The 27,108-nt window shown below is 46.2% G+C and overlaps 1 protein-coding gene across 1 annotated transcript in view; it reads left to right on the forward strand.

Annotated features, from left to right (window-relative positions):
* Positions 1-7,583: 7,583 nt before the first annotated feature.
* Positions 7,584-27,108, forward strand: part of LOC147736654 (collagen alpha-1(XII) chain-like) — a 116,764-nt gene continuing 97,239 nt past the window's right edge. The window contains exons 1-3 of the mRNA XM_086953799.1: positions 7,584-7,654; positions 9,225-9,320; positions 23,203-23,394. Of these exons, the coding sequence (XP_086809925.1) occupies positions 7,609-7,654; positions 9,225-9,320; positions 23,203-23,394 (334 nt within the window). The 5' untranslated portion in view covers positions 7,584-7,608. The remainder of the gene's footprint in view (positions 7,655-9,224; positions 9,321-23,202; positions 23,395-27,108) is intronic.

Here is a 27,108-nt window from a genome sequence, read left to right on the forward strand (position 1 = left end):
TCCTTAAAGTTATGCAGAGGCAGCTTTTAGACAAAGGTGTGGAGTCCCATAAAGGCAGTTCTTATGTATATGGAGGAGACACTCTGGGGGATGTTATTTCCAGTCTCTCTGGCAAGGCAGGATCAGCAGGCGGTAGGGCAGCTCAGAAAGAAGGGACGGTACAAAAGGGGGGGGGGTGATGGATGGAGACTTCTGAATCAATCAAACACTCACACCCAGTCAAAAGATCTGGGTTGAATCCATCACCGTTCTTTAGCCCACTCTGCCACCCCAGTTCAGACATGGCTATATGCAAATCAGTCTGACCCTGTGCCTCATGGGAACAGTCCAGCCCGAACTGCCAAGCAATGCCTTCCCTGGACCGGAAACAAGCTTCCGAGGACCGGTTTCTGGCATTCCAGGCGTCTTCAGACCGGCTTGCTTGAATCCAGTGCCAAAGTGAGCAAGGGACTCACGTCTGAGCATACCCTGCCACACTTATGGCGGCCAAAAGCGGTACAAAAGGGTTTTTTTTGTGCAATTTTCACCCCGAGTGTGCTGGGTATACTCAGACGAGAGTCCCAGGCTCTCCACACCACTGGAGTCAAGCTATCCAGGCTGATGAAGGCTGATAGCCAAAAACCGGTCCTTGGATGCTTGATTCCGGTCTGGGAAAGACATGGCTTTGTAGTTTGAACTGTACTGTTCCATGAGGCACAGGGTCAGAGCTGATTTGCATATAGCCAGTGTCTAACCCAGGGTGGTGTGGAGTGCAAATAAACAATGGATTTAGGCCCAGATACTTGTACTGGGGTGAATGTATGACATTGTTCTACATTCTGTCCATCATCTGTGTTTTTTGCAATTTTCACCCAGAAAGTAGGGACAGCAGTTCCTTGGAGCAGTCAGCCTTCTCCCAAGTGGCAATCCTTCCTGGCGCAGCCGTCCTCACTACAGTAGAGATTCCCCGTAGTCCAGCAGTGTAACAAAGAAGTGAGGCCAGGACCCTCCCTTATATATCCTACAGTCTAGGGGCTAGAAAATGGTAGAAAATTCTGGAAGGGTCTGGGCGCAGGGGCTTCTGGAAGAGTCCAGGGAGTTCTGGGATGTTCCCTGCCTTCCCTGACCTGGCTGTCACAGTGACAAGAGACAGGCCGTTAAGGCTAAAAAAGGGCAGCCCATCACAGCCCATCCACGTGGAGAAGGTGTCAATCACCACTCCCACCTCCCAGCCCAGGCAACTATCAGTATGCAGAGGGGAGGGGGGAGTCTACAGTGCCCAGTCTAAGTGTAGGTAGGAAAAGGTCCACTTTATAAAAGTGTGATCCCTAACATAGTAGTGCCCAAACCCCATATATCACTGGAAAGGGTTCCCCATCCTAAGTCCAACAAGACCAAACATGACAGACTTATGAGGTCCCTGTCAGAAATTATCCCATAAGGGGGGTTTCCAATGCTAGCCTATGGAGAGTTAAGCCTTACTGCAGTAGCAGGGGCTTGTGGCAGATATGCCAGCATCACAAGGTTTTAGGGGAGAGCACCTGCACCTCAGCAGTGTTTAGCAGTGGTGAGGCGACCAGAGTCCTAGGTCCTATAAAAAGGTACAGTAAAAATCGGAGGCGCAAGGGCAAAATGGTAGGGGAGGACCGCCCTAAGGCTGACAGGTCCAACACAAAGGCTTTGTTGTTCTTTCCCTGTATTTTGCCGATTTAACAGCAAAAATAATTGCATATGATTTTTCCCCCCACAATTGGGCTATGAACTAAATGTTTTATTAAAACATGCTGACAACATTATGGAGTTTGATCTTACTCCCAAAGGTCTCCAGAGTAAAGTGGCAACTCTGTAGCAATTTGTAAAGAAATGCTGTTGCTAAATAAATATTTCAAAAATTAAAATTATGGTCTTCAGAATATTATGTGATAAAATAACTATATTAGCAATAATGTATATAATTCAGAAATTTATCTGTTTAGGTATGGCATTTAATACCAATCTTAGCACCAAGGAACATGTTCAGTAGCAGTGCATCAAAACCTCATCGACTGGCCAGGGCTGATTGGGGTTTCTTTTTGCTTCTGATCATTTGAGGTCAATGCCTTGTTAAGGGTTTAGGCTGCTAAACTATTAGCTTTAATTAACCCATCATGTATAGTGTTTGTTGCTGCATATATTAACATACATTGACAGTGTGGAAACTCACCTATTGTCTGGAAAAAGAGCCAAATGCAAAACAAGACCAACCAAGCGGTGGGATCAGTGTCTCAGAGCAGGAAGAGCAGGAGCTCCAGTTTTTACCAATGCCAGAGAGTTTAAAAACTCATCATGGACAGCATCGGTAGGGATGCGGTTTTCTAAGATGGTCACCACTAGGTGTCTAGGGTCAGCACTTGAGTATTCCAACTGGAAGCACGAGATCTAAAGGAACAGTGTGAAGCGCGTGCGTACCCTCCCAACAGCGCACTTCACCGAGTGTAGTCAAGAGAGCAGTGGCGTGTTTTGTCCCTGCGTACCAGTGATTAGGATAGTGTAGCTTACTTCTGATTTGTGCATGCCCGTCTGCAGTGTTAGTGTTCCGTCTCTCGTCAGGTGTGATTCCAGCTTCAAGGAGGAAAAAGGAAAAAGAGTGAAGAGGTATGAGTAGAATCACTCTTCACAGAGAGTCCAAGGTTGAAGGTTGGCACTCACTGTATTTTCTTCAGTGTCATACTGTGCCAGTCCATGCAAGTACCTATAGAGAAAAAATTAAGAAAAGGATTTAAAACATTTAAGTGGTATAGAACTTATTATAAAGTCTTAATAGGAATGTTTACATTAATAAATGTAAAAACCTCTTTTAAACCAATTTCTACTTGTACAGTTGCACAATACTATTATTCATATAAGTTTTTCACTTACCAAAAAAGTATAGCTATTAGGAGTAATCTAAATAACATATGAGAAATACATACTCAACTCAACACAAGAGAATCATAAACAAAAGAGGAGCAATAGCCTGTCTTATTAAGGGTATGTTCTTTCAAGAAGAGTAAAATACCTATCATAATAAGCATTATAAGTTTAGAGAGTATTCAAGTGTGAAGTAATATGTTCATTTGTTTTACAGTGTTCTAAAATATAAAACAAGAAACTCTAGAAGGAGAAGTAGAAGACACCTTAAGAAGAAGACAAGGCAGTCTCTTCTCTATCCACATCCCCTTTCCCCCCTGGGAAATCCTTCACCCCCCTTTAATTCTATTTAGGGGTGTGAAGAGGATCTCAGAGAGGCATTGGGAAAAGGCTTCATTCTGCTCATGTGAAGTTCGGTTAACTACTTGATAGACTCTTGATACCTATAGAAACATTATCTATCAGTGGTGAAACCTTTCTCCCTTGAGGGGATGGCTGGGTTAGGAATCAGTGACATTGTCTACAGAAGTCTAAGCCCACACTCTTGCCTCTTGAAATATTAATACACTTGCTGAGCCTTAAATGTTGCAAGTTTTTATCTTTGATGAACTAAAAACCATGAATGATGGATATAAACTCTCCAAATTAGTACATAAACGTGGACATGAAATCATATTTACACACCGCGTGCATTAAACTTCATTTGAAAGATTGACTTAGGAGTCAGATGACTTCAAAACACTTCAATGCAAGCTCCCTCTTTCCGCTCTGTTTAGTGATCGCTTCGGTGAACACACTTCAGCACCCTCCCATACTCTGCAGTAATCCCTGCAGTGCACACCCCTCAGTGCACTTAAATACTCTGCAGTATAATCACTGCAGTGCACACCCCTTAGCACCCTTACATACTCTGCAGTATAATCACTGCAGTGCACACCCCTTTGGGCCCTTACATACTCTGCAGTATAATCACTGCAGTGCACACCCCTTGGCGCCCTTCCATACTCGGCAGTACAATCCCTGCTGTGAACTCCCCTTGGCGCTTTTGCATACTCTGCATAATAATTGCTGCAGTGCACACCCCTTGGCGCCCTTACACTCTGCAGTATAATCACTTTGGAGCACACTCCTCAGAGCCCTTAAATACTCTGCAGTATATTCACTGCAGTGCACACCCCTCGTCCCCTTACATACTCAGCAGTAATCGCTGCAGTGCACACCCCTCGGCGCCCTTACATACTCAGCAGTAATCACTGTGGTCTACACCCCTTCGGCACTGTTACGTACTCTGCAGTATAATCCCTGCAGTGCACACCCCTCGGCACCCTTACATACTCTTTAATAATCACTGCAGAGTGTGCAAGGATGCTGAGGGGTGTGCATTGCAGAGTCATATGGAGTAGTTTCCAAAGTTAAGAAACCTCTGACTCTGAGTATGCAAGGCACTGACTCGGAGTCAGTGCCCTTACATACTCTGCACCATAATCACTGCAGAGTATGTAAGTGTGCAAAGCGTGGTTCACTGCACTATTTTCTTAGCACAGAATGCATTCTTGCATCCATTTTTGGACGCAAGGGTACATTTTGTGCTAAGAAAATAGTGCCAAATGCCCGTCATGGAAGTCTGTGGATTCTCGTGGAATTTTAATTTAACTCAGCTGTATCCTGTAGAATTAAACTCTGCCAATTCCGCCAACTTCTATCTCTTAATTAAACTGACACAGTAAATGTATGTTATCATCTTTTTACTTTAACCCCTTGCATGCTGATGACGGCCCCTATCCGTCATGTAGCACAGTGGGCCTGTGCTGATGACGGCTGGGGGACATCATGAACCGACCCACTCTTTAGAAGTATCGCACAGGTGCAGAATCGCGGCCGCACACAAGGGGTTAACCCCTTGGCAGCTGGGCCAATTCCCCCAGCTGTGCTGGGGGGGAGGGATGGGCACGCACAGCGCCCCAGTGCTCATGACGAGCTGTGCTCGTCATGAGCCACGTTTCTCGTGTGCTCATGACGAGCTGAGCTCGTCATGACCACACCTGTTCTTTAGAACACCCAGCACAGGAGGGGAATTAGCCCCACACCTGAGCGTTTTAACGGTCATGACGAGCTGAGCTCGTCATCAGCACACGAGAACTGTAGCTCATGACGAGCTGAACTCGTCATGAGCGTAGGAGAGGGTTAACAAAAAAATACTATTCTATTTTTATAATATTTTTTATTATTTGGAGCATGCTAAATAAAATGAATTTAAGTTTGCCAATAAAATTATATAGAAAGGAACCAAGAGGCTCAAACGTGTTTTATTTTTGCAGGTTCTCATCAGTCATATAAATCAGGAGCATAGAGGCAGGTTCTTTGAGGTGGTCTTCTTGACTCAAGGGGTGTGTTCTTTTTAAGGGTTGGTTTCTATGGTAATGGATCAGAGAAAATTGTTCTGGTGGATCAAAAGAGTAAGAGATTGGTCTGATCAGATTACTGGTGCGTTAGAGTGAGCCTGATGTGGACGCGTCTGCTGAGAAAGGCATCAAGAGCAGCTCTTTGGTGTGGACCGACCAATGCTGAGTACAGTAGAAGGGTTCTGACTTAATGTATGGACATCAATTAAGGGTCACAGCGACTGCACTAGCATGCTCGTGGTATCCTGCCCTTGATGCTTCTGTTTAAGGACCTTAAGGTAACAGCAACTGAAAGTGAATGAGGACAATTAACTTTATTATTCAGATATTAACATAAACATGTGGATCTTTATGTATGTCAGAAATTAACAAAACTCAAATACATTAGTCAAACATCTAACATACAGGCGTATAGTTATTATGTATCATCCAAGAACTGAACATTTGAATAGTAACAGAAATCACAGTACATAAGGTGCCCCCAGTTTTGGTGGTGAGTGAGCTGTATGATTGGTAGCTAATTAGAGTATTATACTTTCTAGATCAACTGGTAAAAATATCCAAATCAACATATTGGCTTTAGAGGGCATGAGAGAGTCATCGGGCATATTTACAAGAAATGACGGAGAGGGAGATGCAGCAAATCTTGCATCCCACGGTCCGCCATTTCCAAAACGCAGGGATGTAAGTGTGGGCGTAGTTCACAGAGTACCACTACATGGAATTCTGTGGAATTGATCAAAAACACCATGAATTCCACTCCACAACTCCATTCCGTCTCACCACAATTAATAAAACAGAAACCTCACATACCCTTGGCAAAGACAAGCAACTCTAATATTAAGAACTAAAAATGCATATAATCATCTCACAGAAGTGAAAATGAGAATACAGCAAGCAGTGAGAGAGGTGATGATTTTGATTTCCTCACTTACCTAGGGAGAGAACCAAGCAGATGCCTTGAAAACAAGGAGCACATCTTGCAGAACGATTCAGTGAGGGTCCCATCCTCTTAGGACCACCCCAAGCACAGTTATGGGCAAAACACAATTGCAACCAAAGGCCCTGCAAAGCATTATGGGACAATATTCTAGGGTGCAGTGAATATTATAGTATCCAATATCAAAACATTCCTCAAGGGGCAGGCTCTTGGGCTCAGCTGAGAGCCAATACTATAATATTCACTAAACGCTAGAATCGCGTCCCATAATGCTTTGCTGGGCCTTTGGTTGACACTGTATTTTTGCCCATAGCTGTGCTTGGGGTGGTCCAAGAAGGATGGGACAACCACCGAATTGTTCCGCATGATATGCTCTTTGTGTTCAATGCATCTGCTTAGTTCCCTCCCTAGGTAAGGGGTGACCCCAAAATTATCACCTCTCTTATTGCCTGATGTTTTTCAAAGTTCACTTTTGTGAATCAGTTATATGTTTTTTTTGTAGCATGTAAAAACGAAGTTGATTTATCAAAGGGTTGTGGGTACAGTGGGTACCAAATCTCTGCAGCTTCCGCTAGCGGAGCGGAGTTCATTGCCCAGGGTCAATTTAAGGGTTTCTCATCTGCAGGAAGGAACACTTTCAAAGCAAAAGCAAGGAGAAATAAAAGTATTTCTCCTCGTTGTGCCACTATAGCGCCTGTTTTTCAATGGCATTTGTTTTTGGCGCTGCCTCAGATATACAGATCCTTGTACATCTGGAGCAGCGTCAAAAGCAATGGTGTTGAGGTGGAATGCCCAAAGCAACACCCATTGCACGCCCCTTTCACGCAGATACCTGTGTGAAAAGGTACCATGTGTACAAAGCGGCGTTAAGCCTCAAAAAGTGGCTTATTGCCTCTTTGTAAATATGGTGCAGGACATTGTGCCACTGTAACGTCGGTAGAAGGGACATTCCGATGGTGCAATTCCCCTGTAAATATGTCCAATAGTGTTTCAAATTAGGTGAACGAGGATTAGCTCTGGGTCCTCTCCATACTTTGGGGCATATTTAACTTTTTCTCTATTTACAGCACTTTCCCTTGCACAAATGCCTCTTTTCACTCTTTCTCTCTCTCCGTCCCTCCCTCTCTGCCTCTCTCTCTCTTATTCTCTCCCCCACCCACCTCCCTCCTACGCACCACTGAGGATAGGTGTTGGTGATGCTGCCTCTTATCTTGACTCTCAGCATCTCTCCTTCTCAAACAAACTGCAGCAGTAAGAAGATTGTATCTGATCCTCTGCACCTCCCTCCGTCCCCCATGGGAGGCACTTGCTAGGCCGTTTCCTGTGTCTGTTTTAGGTACAAACCACCTCTCTTCAAGCTCTTCTCTTTACAGAGCCCTGTGGATTGCAGAGGATCAAATGACTTCAACCAATGCTCCGAGGAGGGGTGAACCTTCACCCTCAGGTAAGGCCGCCCTTCGAGCTCTTATGAGGATACAGTGTGACGGGGTCAGCTTTCCACTCACGCTGGGATTTACTCAACATTCATGGAACACACTTTGTTGTCTCTAACTGATAGTCAGTGTCTCATCTTGGCAGACACTGAGAGCCAAAGCTCTAAATATGGCCCTCACTGAAACACACAGGCTATTCATGGAGCTCACTGGGAGTCACTGGCCATGAATGATGCACACTGATATTTACTGACTAGTCATGGATACACTGAACTGACCTGCTAGTGTTGTCGCACGCTGTTAGTCAGTGTCCCATCTTGGGAATCACTGAGTCAAAGAGCACAGTACTCGTTCAGACTCAGAAGGTAGTCATGGTGAACACTGGGAGTTACTGGGTACACCTAGTACACGCAGACAACCAGGGCCTGGGTTTGGCACAAACAGAGTCACTGGCCGGACTGCAAACACGCTGAGAGTCAATAGTCAGTTTTGACACACATTGAAAATTGATAACTAGACCTGTCACACACAAGGAATTGCTGTCCAGGTCAGCACACACTGAGAGCCAGTATTACACTTTAGTATACACCAGCAATCTGTGGTGGTCTTGGCAGATTCTGAAAGTCATTGACCAATGTTGGCACAGATGGGAGGCATTGGTTACCCTAGCAAAAACTAAAATACTCTAACAGTTGTGGCAAACGCTCAGTGTCTTGTCCTGGTACGCACTCACTGTCATTGACTGGGACTGACACGCACACAGGGTCACTGACTAGTCCTGACACACACACTCAGAGTCACTAACTGGACCCGGAACACACACAGAGTCACTGACTAGCCTTGACACACACACTCAGAGTCATTTACTGGACCTGGAACACACACAGAGTCACTGACTAGTCTTGACACACACACTCAGAGTCATTTACTGGACCTGGAACACACACAGAGTCACTGACTAGTCTTGACACACACACAGAGTAACTTACTGGACCTGGCACACACACACAGAGTAACTTACTGGACCTGGTGCACACAAAGAGTCACTTACTGGACCGGACACACACACAGAGTCACTTACTGGACCTGGTGCACACAAAGAGTCACTTACTGGACCGGACACACACACAGAGTAACTTACTGGACCTGGCACACACACAGTCACTTACTGGACCTGGTGCACACACAGAGGCACTTACTGGACCTGACACACACACAGAGTAACTTACTGGACCTGGCACACACACAGAGTAACTTACTGGACCTGGCACACACACAGAGTCGCTTACTGGACCTGGCACATACACAGAGCTGCTTATTGGACCTGGTGCACACACAGAGTCACTCACTGGACCTGAGACACATACAGTGACTTACTGGACTTGGCACAGACACAGAGTAAGTTACTGAACCTGGCACACACAAAGAGTCACTGACTGGACCTTGCACACACACAACAGTCACTGGCTAGTCCTGATACACAATCAAAGACACTTGCTATGACAGGGCCGTACATCTTCACTGAGGTTGTACTTCAGGTATTGAAAGGTGAATAATAATCATGTATTATTTTATTTGCAGTTCTCTTAGAGCTCCGTCGTGTGAGGAGACAAGCTATAGCCATGGGAGTGATGACAGCCGTGTGGACCTTCATAACCATTGTTCTTTACCGTCTGGGTAAGCAGCAATGATCACATCTTCATACACCGGACCGGTCAATGCCCACCAATACAGCTACAAACATAGATAGTTTTGTTAGGAGCCGGTAGCAAGGATGTGGAATTGGATATGCTATTCCCATTCACAAACTAGGGATGTGCACTTGCCCACCGACTGGTTTGCGAAAGGAAATGCAATTTTTCTTTTACTGAGAGTTCAATTCATATTATGACACACATATACGAAATAAAGTGCTTGGTGCTTGCAGTGCTCAATTTCGGTTGACATCATTACCACATACATAACCCATTCTAGATCACATCAGAAAACATTGATGAAAAATACATAGAAGAGGAAATAACAAAAAGGGAGTCGCAGTTTACACAATTTCCTTTTAAGATTTCTCTTTTTTTTTTCTCATTCTTTTTCTTTACACAGCTTAATTTTCGCTGGAATTCCTGTGTTTCTCAAATTACGTAAGAGACCCTGATCTGAAACACATATCGACTCTCTAACTCTTTGTCTTTATGGAGTTTAGCTCTCCAAGCTTGAAAAGGAGTATAATATCGCTGCGCCAATCTTGCAGAATTAATGATCTTGCATCTAGGTCTGAAATCAATAAACATTACTCTTGCATTTTATCCATCAATATGTTTGGAGAGCATCCCAGGATAGAAATATAGTTATCAACAGTTAAAACTTGCCCTGTAGTCGTTCTGAGGTACTTCTCAATTTTTCCCCGTAGTTGCTTTATCTGTGGTCAATCTCAGACAATATGAGACCAAGTACCTCCTCCTTTCCTGGAACAACAAAAACACCTCTCCTCAATCTGAGGGTATATATTAGGGAGAAGCGCAGGGGTCCTATATATCAACCATTTTGTGTAAAATTGCATTCTTCTAAAATTGGCGCCTCTAATTGCTTTAGCTTTGACTCGCCTACCGGTATGTGTCCCTGTCACCCTCCCCCTTCTCTTACCTTGCAGTGTCTCTAATCCTCCCCTCCTCAACTCTCTGTCTAGTTCCCCTGCTCCTACCTCCCCATTCCCCGGAATATCTCCCCTTGCCTGCTTTCATCACCTAGCCTCCTGTCCTTTTGTGCCCTTTGACTAAGCACTCCTTCTCCCCTTTTTGGGGAAATATCCAAGTTATATTCACTGGAGTCTCAGAATACTAGCTGAGAGAGTCCACAGGGCCAAGGGAGCCACTCACAATTGAGGTATAGTATGACACCCCTTGCCAAAGCACTCCCTCTCCCCTTTTTGGGGAAGGATCCAGTAAATAGGCCTTGGAGTCTGAGACCCCTCTGAGAGAGTCCACTGCACTTAGGAAGCCTCTCGCAACAGAGATGTGGAAATGATACCACTCCCCCTGGGATCACAGCTTCTGGACTTTGGGCGCAGCTTTGACTCGCCTACCGGTTTGTGTCCCTGTCACACTCCTCTTGCCATGCCGTGTCTTTGACTCTCCCCTCCTCTTTCCCTCCTCCACTCTCTGTCTACTTCCCCTGCTCTAACCCCCCTACTACCCGGAATATCTCCCCTTGACAGCTTTTTCCCTTACCTATGTGTTCCTTTTTGTTTGTCTCAACCTTACTTGTAACTAAAAGTGCCATGCTCTAATAACTGTGTAACCTTTGTAAAGATGTAACCTGCAATTTATTGTCTGATACCCATGTAAAGCGCTCTGATACCTCCGGGTCTAGCCAGCGCTATATAACATTTTTTAAATAAATAAACAAAATAAAATAGGTTTCTTCATTCTAATCCAGACTGCTCAGGAGATCTGAAGGCTTTCTTTTTTCTGCCACTCATCTTGAGCTTTTTCATAAACAATGGAGGATTTATTTTCATTCAAGATTTTCACCCAAGTTCTTATTGACCGCTTATCTGTTTTTTCTTGTAATGCTTTGCTTATTTCTGTTCTTATTCTTAGCGCTCTACAACTAATACTTTCTAAAAAATGCTTGATTTGGATATATTATCACTTGAGCATATCCCTGGAATAAAGCAGCCCAATCTCTGAGTTAAGAAAGTCTCCTACTTTTCTGTACCCCCATTCTTCTCCTATTCATTTAATATACAGCCTGTCCTCCCTAATGTATAGGTCACCCAGTCTTGTAGAACTATTTATCCAAGGGATATCATAAAATTTTAACAATTGGGTTTTTTGTTTTAAAAGTAATTAGAGAACCCTGTACCACACTTTCTACAGGTTATTAGTTATCCTCATTGGGTCTGTGATTTTATATTCATCCAACATTGTTGCCATAACTGGAGAGTTGATCTGTGATTATTGTGTGCAAAGTTTGCGTGGTAGTACTCCCTTATGTTTGGGAGGGAGAGCCCTCCCTCCTCACTCGGGTAGTTTAAAGTAGCTAGCGCTAGTCTTGGTACCTTGTTGGACCTGGTGCTGCTGCAAACAGAAAATTAATTAATGGTAGGATTGTCATTCGTAGAAGCACCACCCGGCCTATTATTGATTTTTGGAAGTAAATTCCATTTTGTTAGTAAATGTTGAACTTTTTGCACCAGGGCAACGTAGTTTAAACTATGCAACTCCTCTACTCTTTCCGACACATGTATCCCCAGGTACCTCTAGGGCAGGTAGTAATATATTAGCCTAAAACTTGGTATTAGTGTATCAACCGAGGAATTATAAAGCAACATTTCTGTTTTGGCCCTTTTTATTTTATAGCCACCTATCGCCTAAAAAAATCCCTAATATTTCCTTCTGGATACTCTCCGTGGGTTTTAAAAATAAAACAATGTCATCGGCGTATAGTTTTATATTGGGCATGCCCTGTAGGGGAGCAGTTTGTAATGCATTATGCCTAATGGCTATTGTCAGAGGTTCTATAAATAGGGCAAATAAAATTGGGGGTAAGGGGCATCCTTTCCTAGTACCCCTACTTATTTCTGGAATTAATTGTTATTTGTGCCTGCGAGCCCTTATAAAAACTTCTATTTGTATAAAACTTTCTGGAAAGCCAAATTTATCAAGAACTAAAAAAGCCATACCTGTGCCTCTTGGTTGTTTTTACTAAAATAATCCAATGCTTCTATTAAAATTTCAGGTTGGCTGATAGTTGTCTGCCGGCTACAAAGCCACATTGGTCCATGTGGATCAAGGATCCCACAATTTTATTGAGCCTGATTGGTGAGAAGCTTTGTAAAAATCTTATACTCAACATTAAGAAGACTTATTGGACTATAGGAGTTGATATTTTCCCTACTTCTATCCTTCTTCAGAATGCTAACTACCACCGCTGTATGAAAGGAGGCCAGAGGTGTGCTCCCTTTTAGTATGTAGTTAGTTTATTTAAGGAGTTGGGCATTCAATATTGAGCCAAACCTTTTGTATAGTTATACTGGCAATCCATCCTCCCCAGTCGCTTTGCATTTGGCCATTGAACTTATTGCTGTTTCTGATTCTTCAATAGTGAATTCAGTCGTTATTGATCCTTTATGTTCTCTGTTCAATGATGGAATTGGTAATTTATCTAGAAAGCTTACAATATGGTCAGGCAGTGTTTGTTGGTCTATCTGATATATTTTCTCATAGTGTCTGAGAAAAGCCTCCCCAATGTCCGAGGACCTGGGTAAATGTGTTTTATATTCCCCGTCTTTTAGGGATTCAATTCTGTTTGGGACCTGTTTCTCTTTTGCCCGCCACGCAAGTAATCTCCCTGTATATTCGCTCTCCTCAAATGTCTTTTGGAGGTATGCTATGTTAGCTCTATCACCTAGGTAGTAATAATACTCCTGCATTTCTTGTTTTGCTTGAAACAGCTCTTGTTTTGTTGTTGGGTTTCTAACTTTATTAAACTCTCTTTTTGCTTGTGCAAGCCTTAAATCAATCTATAGTCTTTTTTTCCTTTATGGCCCTGTGTTGGGGGAAATATTTAGATGTTATTATCCCTCGCAGTGCAGGCTTAAAGGCATCCCATACCATGCCTATCGAGGAGGTATCTGAATTGTTAAAAAAAGCTTCTAATTTCATTTACCTCTGTGCACCAGTGCTCTCTTTCTAAGTTGATTTTATTTAAATACCACCTCCTAGGCTTTTTTTTCAGGCCCTGCCTCTGCTATTACCATTTTAACTAATGCATGGTCTGAGAACGGGTTAGGGATGTAATCGTGCGTGTTCATTATGATTACATGTCAAACCAGTAAGACGTCTAACCTGGAGACCGTGTTATATTTTGCAGAGAAGATGAGAAGGCATGTTTCCTTATATTTGTGAGGTGCCACAGGTCCTCCAGGTCTAAATCCCTTTTGCAACTGGCCACAGCAATGGTCACCTGAGGCTTATTTTGTTTTCGGGCATTCTTGAAAGAGTCAACTGGTGGATCCTGAAGAAAGTTGAAATCACCCCCTCCATATGATAGGGTCAGGGATACCAGTTAAAGCCTGTTTAAGCTGGAGTAGAGGTAGAGGGTTATCGAGAACTGGTGCATAAATTGTAGCTAAGATAAGATTTGACTGATTTAGCCTTCTGTGTACAAAAGCCCATCTCCCTCCTGGATCTGTCTACGTGACTTATACTGGAAAGGGGCGACCAATCGGTCCCCCCGAATGTATGGCAGAGTACCGCGATCCCCCCGGGAAGCCATCTTGGGCGGGAGGCGAGTCTCGGCTGGTATGCCCGAAGCGGCGTAGCCGGGGCGCGCCTTTTTCCCGCCCTCGAGTGGGTTGTCCTAGACACTGACGCGGCTGGCCACGCCCTTGGGCAGGCAGGGGCGGGTTTACGCCCGCCCTGAAGACGGATAAAAAGAGAAGCAAGACCCGAAGGCATCCTCTTGTTCCTGTGCTCTGAAGCTGCACCTCCTCGCTGCAAGTGAGCTCGAGACGGAACGAAGAGCCAATTTTGTGCGTTGTAATCGTTCTTGTTTGTTTTTCAGATACTCTGTTGGAGAATGCCGAGGAAGGCGGGAAAGCGAATGACTACCGACCAGATGCTGCGTGTTCTCATGAAAGAGGTGACCGACCTAAAGAGGCGAATGGATAAAGGCGAGGAAGGGGGGCCGAAACGTCCTTTGGCGGGGGCAGCCCCGGATGGAAAAGGCAAGAGGCCCAGGAGGGGAGCAGCTGGGGGAGACATCCCGAGTCCCAGTGTCCCGCTCGAAGCACCTACTCCCGTGCCGGAGAAAGGGAATCCGATTCCCGTTGTGGTCACCCCCGCGTCCAGGGATGATATGCCGCCCGAGCTGGCGGCACAATTAGCAGCGTGGTTGGGTAAAGGTAGCGAGGGCGCCACGGCTGTCGACGCGCAGGTGTTGATGAAGCAACTGCGTGAAACTCGGGAAGCAGCGACGGTATCCACGCCGGCTGCGGCCGCAGAGAAGCCACGGGGGTCTGTTTTAGTCGCAGAGACAGCGTCCGGTGCAGGTAAGCGGCCATTGCCGATTGCGAGGGAGGAGTCGGCACCCTCTCGAAGGGAGAAGTTGGGCCAGCATGTCCCTTTAGCTATTAAAGAGAAGATATGGGCAGGGGAGTATGTAAACATCTTCTCGCTGCTAACTGATCATTATGAGATGGAGCATGTTAAGGGTCAGAAGGACCTCATGCATCCGAGTGTTTGGCGCGCAAAGATGGCCGCCTTTAAGGTAAATGAGAACATTGGCAATTGGGGCAAGGCGTGGGGGGTTTTCACATCGATCCTGGGAGAACGAAGGCCCGAATTGCTACCCGAATTGCCGATTTATCAGTCACGAATCATGGGGTATTCTGTATCACACGAGGGTAATCATTGGTTCTGCTATGATAATATTTTCAGAAAAGCAAAAGAGCATGATAAAGACTTAACTTGGGATTGTTATGATTCTGTGTCCTGGTCCAAAATGAAGGATACCGGTATGTTGAAATTGCCATTGGTAGGGAGTAACGTGGGCGAATCCTCCCGTCAGTATGCGGGGACGCCCTTTCGCTCAGGTACGGGTACCGACAATCACTCGAGGCCTACCGGCAATGCAGGAAAAAAGGGGGTGTGTTGGAACTTTAACAGGGGCAAATGTACTAGGCCCCAGGGGTCGTGCAAATTTAGACACGAATGTAGTGGGTGTGGGCAATCATCCCATCCTGAGTCCACGTGCAGAGCCAAAACGGGTGATAACGGGGGCAGAGGAGGTGCCAAACAGGTCTAACATAGTCCGAGGGGCGCCTTTACCTACCCCGATTGATACCTTGGCAATGATTCCCTGGCTCAGCGAATACCCGGATCGTGCTTCCGCTGGGGTGGTGCGGAACGGGTTTTCATATGGTTTCCGCATCCCAGTGGGGGACTTTCAGGGTGTGGAAAAATGCAAAAATCAGATATCGGTCTTGCAGCATACGACCGTGGTACAGGAAAAGATCCGGAAGGAGGTTACTCGAGGTCGAGTCGCCGGTCCGTTTAGTGTACCCCCGGTTGCTAACTTTGTTTGTTCTCCTTTAGGGGTGGTTCCCAAGAAGGACCCGGGTGAGTTTCGGCTGATACATAATTTGTCAGCCCCACGTGGTCTTTCCGTAAACGAAGCGATAGACCCGGAAATGTGTTCGGTGCGGTACGCATCCTTCGATGAGGCCGTAGCCATTTTGAATCACCTGGGGCCCGGTGCGCTGATGGCAAAATCTGATATCGAGTCAGCGTTCCGGTTGCTCCCGGTACATCCAGACGATCAGCGTCTCCTGGGATTCATGTTTCAGGGTCAATATTACATGGATAGGTGTATGCCGATGGGATGCTCTATATCTTGTGCCTATTTCGAGAAATTCAGTAGTTTCCTACAATGGGTCTTCACAAAGAAGACGGGTTTCCAACATGTGATGCATTATCTAGATGATTTTTTGTTCCTGGGGGCAGCCGGGGATCCGGAATGTGGGCAAGCTTTGGCTGCATTTTGTGTTTTAATGAATCAGTTTGGCGTGCCACTGGCACCAGGTAAGACTGTGGGTCCTTCGACTTGCCTCGAGTTTCTGGGAATCGAGTTGGACTCCGGAGAAGGTTGTTTCCGTTTACCAGGTGATAAAGTGTTAAAGTTCAGGGCCTCCCTGCAAATGTGTATGAGCGAATCTAAGGTTAAGCTGCATCAATTACAGCACTTGGTGGGACAGTTGAATTTTGCCCTAAGAGTTATACCAATGGCCCGCCCTTTTTCCCGTTCGATCGCTCAAGCCATGGTCGAACTGAAGGAGGGCCATCATCGCACAAGGCTCTCGGCAGAGGTCCGCCAGGATATGCGCATTTGGTTGGCATTTCTGGCGGATTTCAATGGTCGAGTCGTCTGGAACAAACCGGCAGTGTCCTCTGAGGAGCTGGGGCTGTGGACAGATTCGGCAGGGAGCATAGGTTTTGGTGCCATTTTCGGCACTCGATGGTCTGCACAAAAATGGCCGGCATGGTGGCATGACAGTGGATTGACAAGTAACATTGCTTTCCTGGAACTTTTCCCCATTTTGGTGGCCCTGAGGACGTGGCCCGAAGGGTTCAGAGATCACTCTGTGGTATTTTGGTCTGACAATATGACCGTGGTTGAGTGTATCAATAGCCAGGCAGCACGATGCAAATGGATTTTGAGACTGCTTAAAGAAATCGTATTACTCTGTATGCAATTGAATGTGCTATTCAAAGCAAGACATGTCCCGGGGGTAATGAACCAGGCGGCTGATGCCCTTTCTCGTTTTCGTATGCAGGCCTTCTGGGGTTTTCTTCCCACAGCGGACCCGGAGCCGGCACCCTTTCCCGAAGCTCTCTGGTCTCTCGGTGCCCCGAACTTCGTAACCTCGTGGGAGAGAGTTTAGCACCCAGGACGAGGAAGGCATATGAAGGGGCGTTCCGGTCCTATTTAGCCTTTTTGGGGACTGCTAGTAAGGAGCTTTGGGGCCAGGAGGAATGGGTAGTGAACTTTCTGATGTCTTTACATCTGGCAGGGAAATCGGTGGCCACGGCCCAGAGGCATCGGGCTGCCATTTCCTTTGTTGCTAGGGCTCATGGGATCCAGGACCCGACAGCGTCTTTCGTTGTGCAGAAAGCGCTACGTGGGTGGCAACGCCTTGAGGGTCGCAGAGTAGATGAGAGGCGCCCGATAGGTTTGGATAGGTTGGCCCAGTTATTATCCGGACTCCCTACAACATGTTCATCTCACTTTGAGACAGTGTTATTCCGAGCCGCTTTTACGCTGGCATTCCATGGGGCTATGCGGGTAAGCGAATTAGTGGCGAGGAACAAGCAGGATGTTACGGGAGGGCTGTGCGCAGAGCACGTTCAAATCAGAGGGGAGACAATGACTGTCTCGTTTGTAAGGTCCAAGACCGATCAGAGCGGGATGGGCGACTGCATAATTATTCGCAGGATTCCCGGGTCGTCCATGTGCCCAGTGAAGTGTTTAGAGGATTATTTAACACAAAGGGTGGCATCATGGGGGGGGACCTTGTTGAGACACGCGGACGCCACCCCACTGACAAGGTTTCAGTTTCAGCGGGTGCTTGCGATGTCGATTACAGCTGCGGGCCTGAACCCGGGCGAGTTTGGGACCCATTCCTTTCGGATAGGGGCTGCTACAGAGGCTACAGCCAGGGGTCTGAATGTAGAACAAGTTAAGCGTGTGGGGCGTTGGTCCTCCAATTGTTATAAAAGGTATGTGCGTCTGCACATGTTGTGAAGCTGTAATGATGTACTCACGCTTCCTGTCTTGTTTGGTTTTCAGTTACGCAAGCTTACGAGGCGGGGCGGACTATGCAGTCGACCCGACACCGGGACAGCGGTCAGACATCACCGGCTGTGAAAAAGGAGGTGTGGGTCGTGGGCCACTCATACGTGAGGCGTGCCGCGGACGTATTCAAAGCAGGTGACATGGTGCACGTGGCCGGGGAATACGGGTACAGTGTGTCCTTCTACGGAAAGGGCGGTCTCTGTATTGACCAGTTTCAATCATTTTTCAAGGGTTTGCTAGGGCGGACGAGGTCACCGCCGTCTGTAGTCATAGTACATCTTGGGGGCAATGATTTGGTCACCACTGGTAGACGACTTCTCCTGGAGGCAATGCTTTCCACTGTAAGTTGGTTAGCGAGGAGAGTTCCTGGGTGCACAATTGCGTGGTCCCATATGATCCCACGAAAAGTGTGGCGGGGGGCTTTTTCTGTTTCTGCTTTAAATCACTCTGTGAGAAAAATTAATAACAAAGTGAGTAGATTGTTCCGGTCCAATGCACTGCATTCTATTTCGCATGGGTGTATTAAGGATGACAGTATGTATTTGGGGGACGGTGTTCATTTGTCTCGGGTGGGGAATGAGTTACTCATAGGAGACTTCATAGCTTGGCTAAAGACGTTAAAACATGACCTTTAGATAGGAGTGTGGTGGGGGGTCCGGATAGCCGGTCAACTATCCGGACCTGTGGCGGTAAGGTCATGATCGGTGAGCACTAATTGGAAGATCCCTATGAGTGGGCGTTACCCATTACGGATGGGGGCGCTCGGGGGAGGTGGCCATTGGCCCCTCAACGGGGAGGCGGTCCCTTCTAAGGATGGGTCGCCGAAAGGAAAGGGAAGGCGGTCAAGGCCCCTTCATGGGTAGGAGGGGTTACAGCCCCCTCCTGGTGAATTTCCCGGGGCCAAGACGTCTGCGACGGCAGATGTGGTAAGTTGTGTGGGGTGTGGGGGGGGTCTACGCTACCTTCTAGATACCTCACACGAGCCTCGTACGACCTTTAAGTGGCGTCGAGTTTTATTGGGGCCCCCGTCAAGTCAAGGGAAATTGGTAGTTGCACTTGAGGTATGCCTCCGTGCCGCCCCTCACAAGGGAGGGGGATATGTCTGGGTTAGGGATCTTGACACCGGTTACGACCTTGCCGTTGGCCCTTAAACGTTAGGATGTACAATTTCAAAAATTTCAAGTAAATGTTTTGTAGGATGTTAGTTCGGCTAGGAGGACCTTTGTATTAGAGGATATGTTAAGGTTAGCCAAACATCGCTATGTGGTAATGAAATTGTACATAATCTGAAACTGTTGATTTAATGTTTTAAATTTTGTTTCATATTTTAATAAATACGGCCGGGAGGGTCACTCCCTCCCGTCTTCCAAAAACTTCAGAACTGTTTCCGGTTTCCCATCCTTGGGGATTGTGTTGAGAGGGGGTGGCGGGTATCTCAGCCATATTGGAATTGAACATGTTTACCTACGTATATTCCCACCCCCTTCTGTGCACAACCCACGTTTGGTGAAAAATGGAAGCCAGTCCATTTCTGGAGAATCTCACTCGCATCCAATGGGTACCTAACGTGGGTTTCTTGTAGGAATATAACGTCCGGTAGTGACTTCTGAGCCAGCTTTCTATTTTCCTGGCTTTACAATTATTATTTAGTCCATTGGCATGAAAAGAGAGTACTGTGAGGTCTTCACTACTTATTACCTACTAGTACTTAGGCTTAAAAAAAAAGGCGCACGCTGTTCTGAAAACCAAATACTGTAAACATATACTCTCCAACCTCTCAAAAAGTGCAGTGTGCAAACAAGGCTTCTTGGTATATCTAAAGTCTCTCCAGGTGGAGGATTTAGAGCTCATATTAGCCAGAAGGAACCAAAAATATATAAAGTGATTTGTGCATAGCCTCATCCTTTATGAGACATTTCATCCAGTGGTATACCGTATCAACTTGGAAAGAGATTTGTGCTAGCAAAAAAAAGTGCATCAGTGTGTATAAAGTGACTCGTGCTCATAAAAACAGGTACTATAATAAAATAGGCCTCTAATCTATTGAAAGATTGTTGCCTATATACCTCACGTCTCAATTGGGCTGATTCACAGAACTAATCTGAGACAAAATCCTAAACGTACTACTTTTGGTATTCACAGAAGGCATTTAGTTGTAGTAAAGTTAGGATTTTGTCCTAAATTAGGATTTTGTCTTAAATTAAGATTTTGTTCTAAAACCAAAACTTAAGACAAACTAAAGTTTAACTTAAGTTTAACGTAAGACAAAATCCTAACTTAAGAAAAAATCCTAACTTCAGACAAAATCCTAAATTAATAATTCTTTTAAACTTAAGACAAAATTCTAACTTTACTACTACTAAATGTCGTTTGTGAATACGAAAAGTAGTACGTTTAGGATTTAGTCTAAGATTAGTTCTGTGAATCGGTCCCAATATGATCAAAAAGATCCCTCCAGTTGGAAGCCTTAGCGGGCGAGGTTCTAAAGTGCATCTAGGGTGTATCCGAAGTGCATAGGTGCATAAAGAGACTTGTGCTATGTAAACAGATACTGTAAAGAGAAACATCCATTTGAGTACCAAAGCAGCTGGAGTTTGAAAGTATGGCTAAAGTGCATAAAAGAGGCTGGTACTTTCTAAACAAATACCATTAACATAGATTATAGTTATATATCCCTGAGCTTTCCAAGCAGGCACTGCGTGCAATCAAAGCACCTTAATTGATTGCCTTTCATCCGTTTGCCTACTATATCAGCTGGGATGGAGTCCATATGAAAACAAACGAAAAACACTAAAATACAAATACATTTATGAAAATTACAATACCCTCTTAGTGTACCCATCCCCGAATGGTAATGTAATTTGTGATTCAACACATGTACAAAGAGTTGCATTGCTAAATGTAGATTCACAGGAGGTAGTAAAAGGACCTGTCTGATGAATATTAATTAGGAAGGTGACAGTTTGCAATCACTATCCTTAGCTGTGAATTCAGGGCTGAAGACCTGCCAGGAGATGCAGACCTCCATTCTTGTATTTACATTGCGAAACACTTTTTCTTTTAATAAGGACCCTTGTTTCATTAAAGGGGCTGGTGCTGCTTTAAAAAAATCTAATTTGAGAAGATTTCGGGGAGAGCAAGCGGTGGTCCCGTTGACCGTTGCTTGTGCCCCCCGTGATCGACTGACATGACTTTCAGAGGTCCCCTCGGATCCCCTTCCTCTTAGCACAGCAGTTTCCACCTCCTTTGAGGTTTCGGGAACTGGTCAATGGTTTGTGACGGCATTTACGGTGAGAGACCATTGTGCGTACAATACCAAACTGTAGTTAGGAAGGAACACCCCTTTTACAGCCCTTCCTAATTGAGATTTGATATGTGTGGCAAAACCTATGCTGGTCCCACGGATTTAGTACATAGGAAATGGACATTTTGTGGTGGCAAACCCTGTGATTATGTGAATTGTAGGGTTTGTGATCATAAAATGGCTTTGTATATCTAACCCTAAATTGTGCTTCTGAACATAGACTTGCAATAGCGCCCATCTGATTTCAGTATTTGAGTCCATTGCAAAGTTTCTGTTTCTGTTGTTTATTGGCCCGTACGTCTCTGAGGATTGGCTTCATAATCTGACTGTTATGTTCCAGATGTCTATACATATAAATGAAATATGTGACATTGCCCAAGTTTTGTAAGTATGTATGTGGTATGTATATAGAGCTAACATAGCTGAAAGGCAGCGGAGCATTTAGAGTGTCAAAGGCAAAGATACAGTCACCGTGTGACTGAAGAGTCCGCTGTTTATTAATAACAAAGGCATACTGTACTGCATTGTGAGCTAAAGTTCTTTAAAGAGGCGGATACTTAGCGCTTTCTTTAAATTGGAGCACTTCTGGCTGTTGTGGGATTGTTGTTCCATATTCTAGATGCATGGATGGAGAAGGCCTGCTGCCTTGTTGTTGATTTTTCCACCGCTTTGTCTCCAGTCTGATAGTGTCCTTTCTGTAGGTCCACGGGAGATGGTTGGCTTATTAGCCAGATGTGCGGGGTTACCATTCGTTAGGACTTTGTAGATGATACAGCTGGTTTTGACGATGCTACAGGCTTTGAGGTGCAATCAGTGGAGATCCATCAAGGTGGGGGGTCATTGGTCATTGTTCTTCAGGTCCATCATTGGCCGTCCTGCTGCACTGCTGTGTGAAGAATGCTCCTAAGGAGAAGCTTGTGGAGCAGAGCATTGCAACCAAGCAGATGAATAGGGGGTCTAAAGTTGCTTTCTAGTTAGTCTCACTTAGTAGAAAGGGCTGGCCTCCGGACCTCTTAGTGTTCTTGGGAATGTGTTCCTTGAAGATGAGATTTGTGGTAGGTGCTGTACATCCCGGTCTGTACGAAATACAAGAAGCACATTAAGAATTGGGTGTTTGTCACAGGGGTGACCTTCAAATACAGCTGTGAGTCATGAGTGTAGTGGTGACCTTTCATGTTATCTGTGAGTAGTGGCAGAAGGGGCTCCCTGTTGGGGCTGAAAATGATGCAGGACAATATGAAACACTGAGGCACTCCACAGGTGAGCCACATCTTTGGGGAAAATCAGGTGCCCATATGAATGAACTCATGTTAGTTGGAAAGGCAGGTGGAGAACCAATGAAGGGTGTCTCCATGGAAACCCATTTGAGACTAAACAGTGTCAATTAGAATGAGGTGCTCACTACTGTGGATGGAAGCTGGGAGGTTCAGGAATATCAGGAGGCAAGGGTCTTCTCTAAGGGTAATCAGAAGGACACAGTCTATGATTGGTCGGGTAGTTGTCTCCTTTCTGCAGGACGACGGACGGCAGATCGATAGTCAGGCAGGGGATGGTTGGTGTTGATCTTGGAGTTGGGCATTGTCTGCTTCCTCTGTGATCTTGTTACAAACATGAATAGTGGCACATATTAGATGCCGTGGAGCAATCAGCATTGTTTGTGATGTGTCTAGTAGTCTAGATCCTAGTTATCATGGTCATTCTCTTGTATTGTTATATCAATTGAGCCAGTCAATTTTCACACTTTACCAATGTTTACATTGATAGTGTAAAGTGCCTCTTGAGTGCTTCTTGTTATTACTGTAAACAATGTAGACCTATGTTGGTCTTGCTGAAGAGTACCTTTTCTCCTCGTTCAGTCTCCCAATCTGTACTCACTCTGTCTCTCCTGGTCCTTCTGTCTTGCAGTGGAGCAAGAAATATTTTACAATCCCAAAGCGAGAAGCTCTGCTGATCTCCATCCTAATGCAAAGACCTGTGCTGGTCTTCAACAAGCCTTTCAATATGAGGACCGGTCATTCCAGACTTCTGTCGCCTCTCTTCTGAAACCCACTCAATGCCTCCGTCCAGCTGAAAAGAATTATATTCTATTTCAAAAAGGTATGTACTGGTAAAGTATCCGTAATATGTGTGTGCATAACAAGGGAGGGATGTCAGTGTGCAGCAGGGATCAGTGCATAACAAGGGAGGGATGTCAGTGTGCACCTGGGATCAGTGCATAACAAGGGAGGGATGTCAGTGTGCCCCAGGGATCAGTGCATCACAAGGGAGGGATGTCTGTGTGCACCAGGGATCCGTGCATCACAAGGGAGGGATGTCAGTGTGCCCCAGGGATCAGTGCATAACAAGGGCGGGATGTCTGTGTGCACCAGGGATCCGTGCATCACAAGGGAGGGATGTCAGTGTGCACCAGGGATCAGTGCATAACAAGGGAGGGATGTCAGTGTGCCCCAGGGATCAGTGCATAACAAGGGAGGGATGTCAGTGTGCCCCAGGGATCAGTGCATCACAAGGGAGGGATGTCAGTGTGCACCATGGATGAGTGCATTACAAGGGAGGGATGTCAGTGTGCACCATGGATGAGTGCATAACAAGGGAGGGATGTCAGTGTGCCCCAGGGATCAGTGCATCACAAGGGAGGGATGTCAGTGTGCCCCAGGGATGAGTGCATTACAAGGGAGGGATGTCAGTGTGCACCAGGGATCAGTGCATAACAAGGGAGGGATGTCTGTGTGCACCAGGGATCAGTGCATCACAAGGGAGGGATGTCAATATGCACCATAGATCAGTGCATAACAAGGGAGGGATGTCAGCATGCACCAGGGATCAGTGCATAACAAGGGAGGGATGTCAGTGTGCACCAGGGATCAGTGCATTACAAGGGAGGGATGTCAGTGTGCACCATGGATCCGTGCATTGCAAGGGAGGGATGTCTGTGTGCACCAGGGATCAGTGCATAACAAGGGAGGGATGTCAGCGTGCACCAGGGATCAGTGCATAACAAGGGAGGGATGTCAGTGCGCACCAGGGATCAGTGCATTACAAGGGAGGGATGTCAGTGTGCACCATGGATCAGTGCATAACAAAGGAGGGATGTCTGTGTGCACCAGGGATCAGTGCATAACAAGGGAGGGATGTCAGCGTGCACCAGGGATCAGTGCATAACAAGGGAGGGATGTCAGTGTGCACCAGGGATCAGTGTATTACCAGGGAGGGATGTCAGTGTGCACCATGGATCAGTGCATTACAAGGGAGGGATGTCAGTGTGCACCAGGGATCAGTGCATTACAAGGGAGGGATGTCTATGTGCACCAGGGATCAGTGCATGACAAGGGAGGGATGTCAGTGTGCACCAGGGATCAGTGCATTAAAAGGGAGGGATGTCAGTGTGCACCAGGGATCAGTGCATAACAAGTGAGATATGTGATTGTGCACCAGGGATCAGTGCATAACAAGGGAGGGATGTCAGTGTGCACCAGGGATCAGTGCATTACAAGGGAGGGATGTCAGTGTGCACCATGGATCAGTGCATTACAAGGGAGGGATGTCAGTGTGCACCAGGGATCCGTGCATTACAAGAGAGGGATGTCAGTGTGCACCATGGATCAGTGCATTACAAGGGAGGGATGTCAGTGTGCACCAGGGATCAGTGCATTACAAGGGAGGGATGTCTATGTGCCCCAGGGATCAGTGCATAACAAGGGAGGGATGTCAGTGTGCACCAGGGATCAGTGCATTAAGAGGGAGGGATGTCAGTGTGCACCAGGGATCAGTGCATAACAAGTGAGATATGTGATTGTGCACCAGGGATCAGTGCATTACAAGGGAGGGATGTCAGTGTGCAGCAGGGATCAGTGCATAGCAAGGGAGGGATGTCAGTGTGCACCAGGGATCAGTGCATTACAAGGGAGGGATGTCAGTGTGAACATTGGATCCGTGCATTACAAGGGAGGGATGTCTGTGTGCACCAGGGATCAGTGCATAACAAGGGAGGGATGTCAGCGTGCACCAGGGATCAGTGCATAACAAGGGAGGGATGTCAGTGCGCACCAGGGATCAGTGCATTACAAGGGAGGGATGTCAGTGTGCACCATGGATCAGTGCATAACAAGGGAGGGATGTCTGTGTGCACCAGGGATCAGTGCATAACAAGGGAGGGATGTCAGCGTGCACCAGGGATCAGTGCATAACAAGGGAGGGATGTCAGTGTGCACTAGGGATCAGTGCATTACAAGGGAGGGATGTCAGTGTGCACCATGGATCAGTGCATTACAAGGGAGGGATGTCAGTGTGCACCAGGGATCAGTGCATTACAAGGGAGGGATGTCTATGTGCACCAGGGATCAGTGCATGACAAGGGAGGGATGTCAGTGTGCACCAGGGATCAGTGCATTAAAAGGGAGGGATGTCAGTGTGCACCAGGGATCAGTGCATAACAAGTGAGATATGTGATTGTGCACCAGGGATCAGTGCATAACAAGGGAGGGATGTCAGTGTGCACCAGGGATCAGTGCATTACAAGGGAGGGATGTCAGTGTGCACCATGGATCAGTGCATTACAAGGGAGGGATGTCAGTGTGCACCAGGGATCCGTGCATTACAAGGGAGGGATGTCAGTGTGCACCATGGATCAGTGCATTACAAGGGAGGGATGTCAGTGTGCACCAGGGATCAGTGCATTACAAGGGAGGGATGTCTATGTGCACCAGGGATCAGTGCATAACAAGGGAGGGATGTCAGTGTGCACCAGGGATCAGTGCATTACAAGGGAGGGATGTCAGTGTGCACCAGGGATCAGTGCATTACAAGGGAGGGATGTCTATGTGCACCAGGGATCAGTGCATAACAAGGGAGGGATGTCAGTGTGCACCAGGGATCAGTGCATAACAAGGGAGGGATGTCAGTGTGCACCAGGGATCAGTGCATTACAAGGGAGGGATGTCAGTGTGCACCATGGATCAGTGCATTACAAGGGAGGGATGTCAGTGTGCACCAGGGATCAGTGCATTACAAGGGAGGGATGTCAGTGTGCACCATGGATCAGTGCATTACAAGGGAGGGATGTCAGTGTGCACCAGGGATCAGTGCATTACAAGGGAGGGATGTCTATGTGCACCAGGGATCAGTGCATAACAAGGGAGGGATGTCAGTGTGCACCAGGGATCAGTGCATTAAGAGGGAGGGCTGTCAGTGTGCACCAGGGATCAGTGCATAACAAGTGAGATATGTGATTGTGCACCAGGGATTAGTGCATTACAAGGGAGGGATGTCAGTGTGCAGCAGGGATCAGTGCATTACAAGGGAGGGATGTCAGTGTGCACCAGGGATCAGTGGCTTATGAAGGTGAGAGGCGGAATAAGTAGCGCTGTGGGTTCATGGTAAGTTAGCTGCATACACAACACTAGAACCAGCCTGCAATGCAGACATATCATAATCAGATATTACTTTATATTATGGAAACCATAGAAATTCACTGAAAAGAGCAAAGGTTAAAGTGGAGATATAGGTAGGTCTTCTAATGATAACAAAAACGAATGTTAAAAAACCAAAAAAACACTGATATTCACCAGATATACGTACCTGACATAACTATAACTTGCACCGCTATGATGCACTGCTTATGACGACACGTATAACATCACTGATGACAACTTCAATCCATGATGTACAAGTTACACTTGTTTCAGTGATGTGTACCTGGTGAATTTCAGTGATTGGTTTTAAACGTCAGCTTTTTTATTATAGGAAGACTTGCGAATACCCCCATAGTATCCCTTATTCTTTCTGTGAATTTATAGACTCCCACATCCTTGT

This window comes from Lissotriton vulgaris, chromosome 1_2 (genome assembly GCF_964263255.1).
Source record: "Lissotriton vulgaris chromosome 1_2, aLisVul1.2, whole genome shotgun sequence".
NCBI lineage: Eukaryota > Metazoa > Chordata > Amphibia > Caudata > Salamandridae > Lissotriton > Lissotriton vulgaris.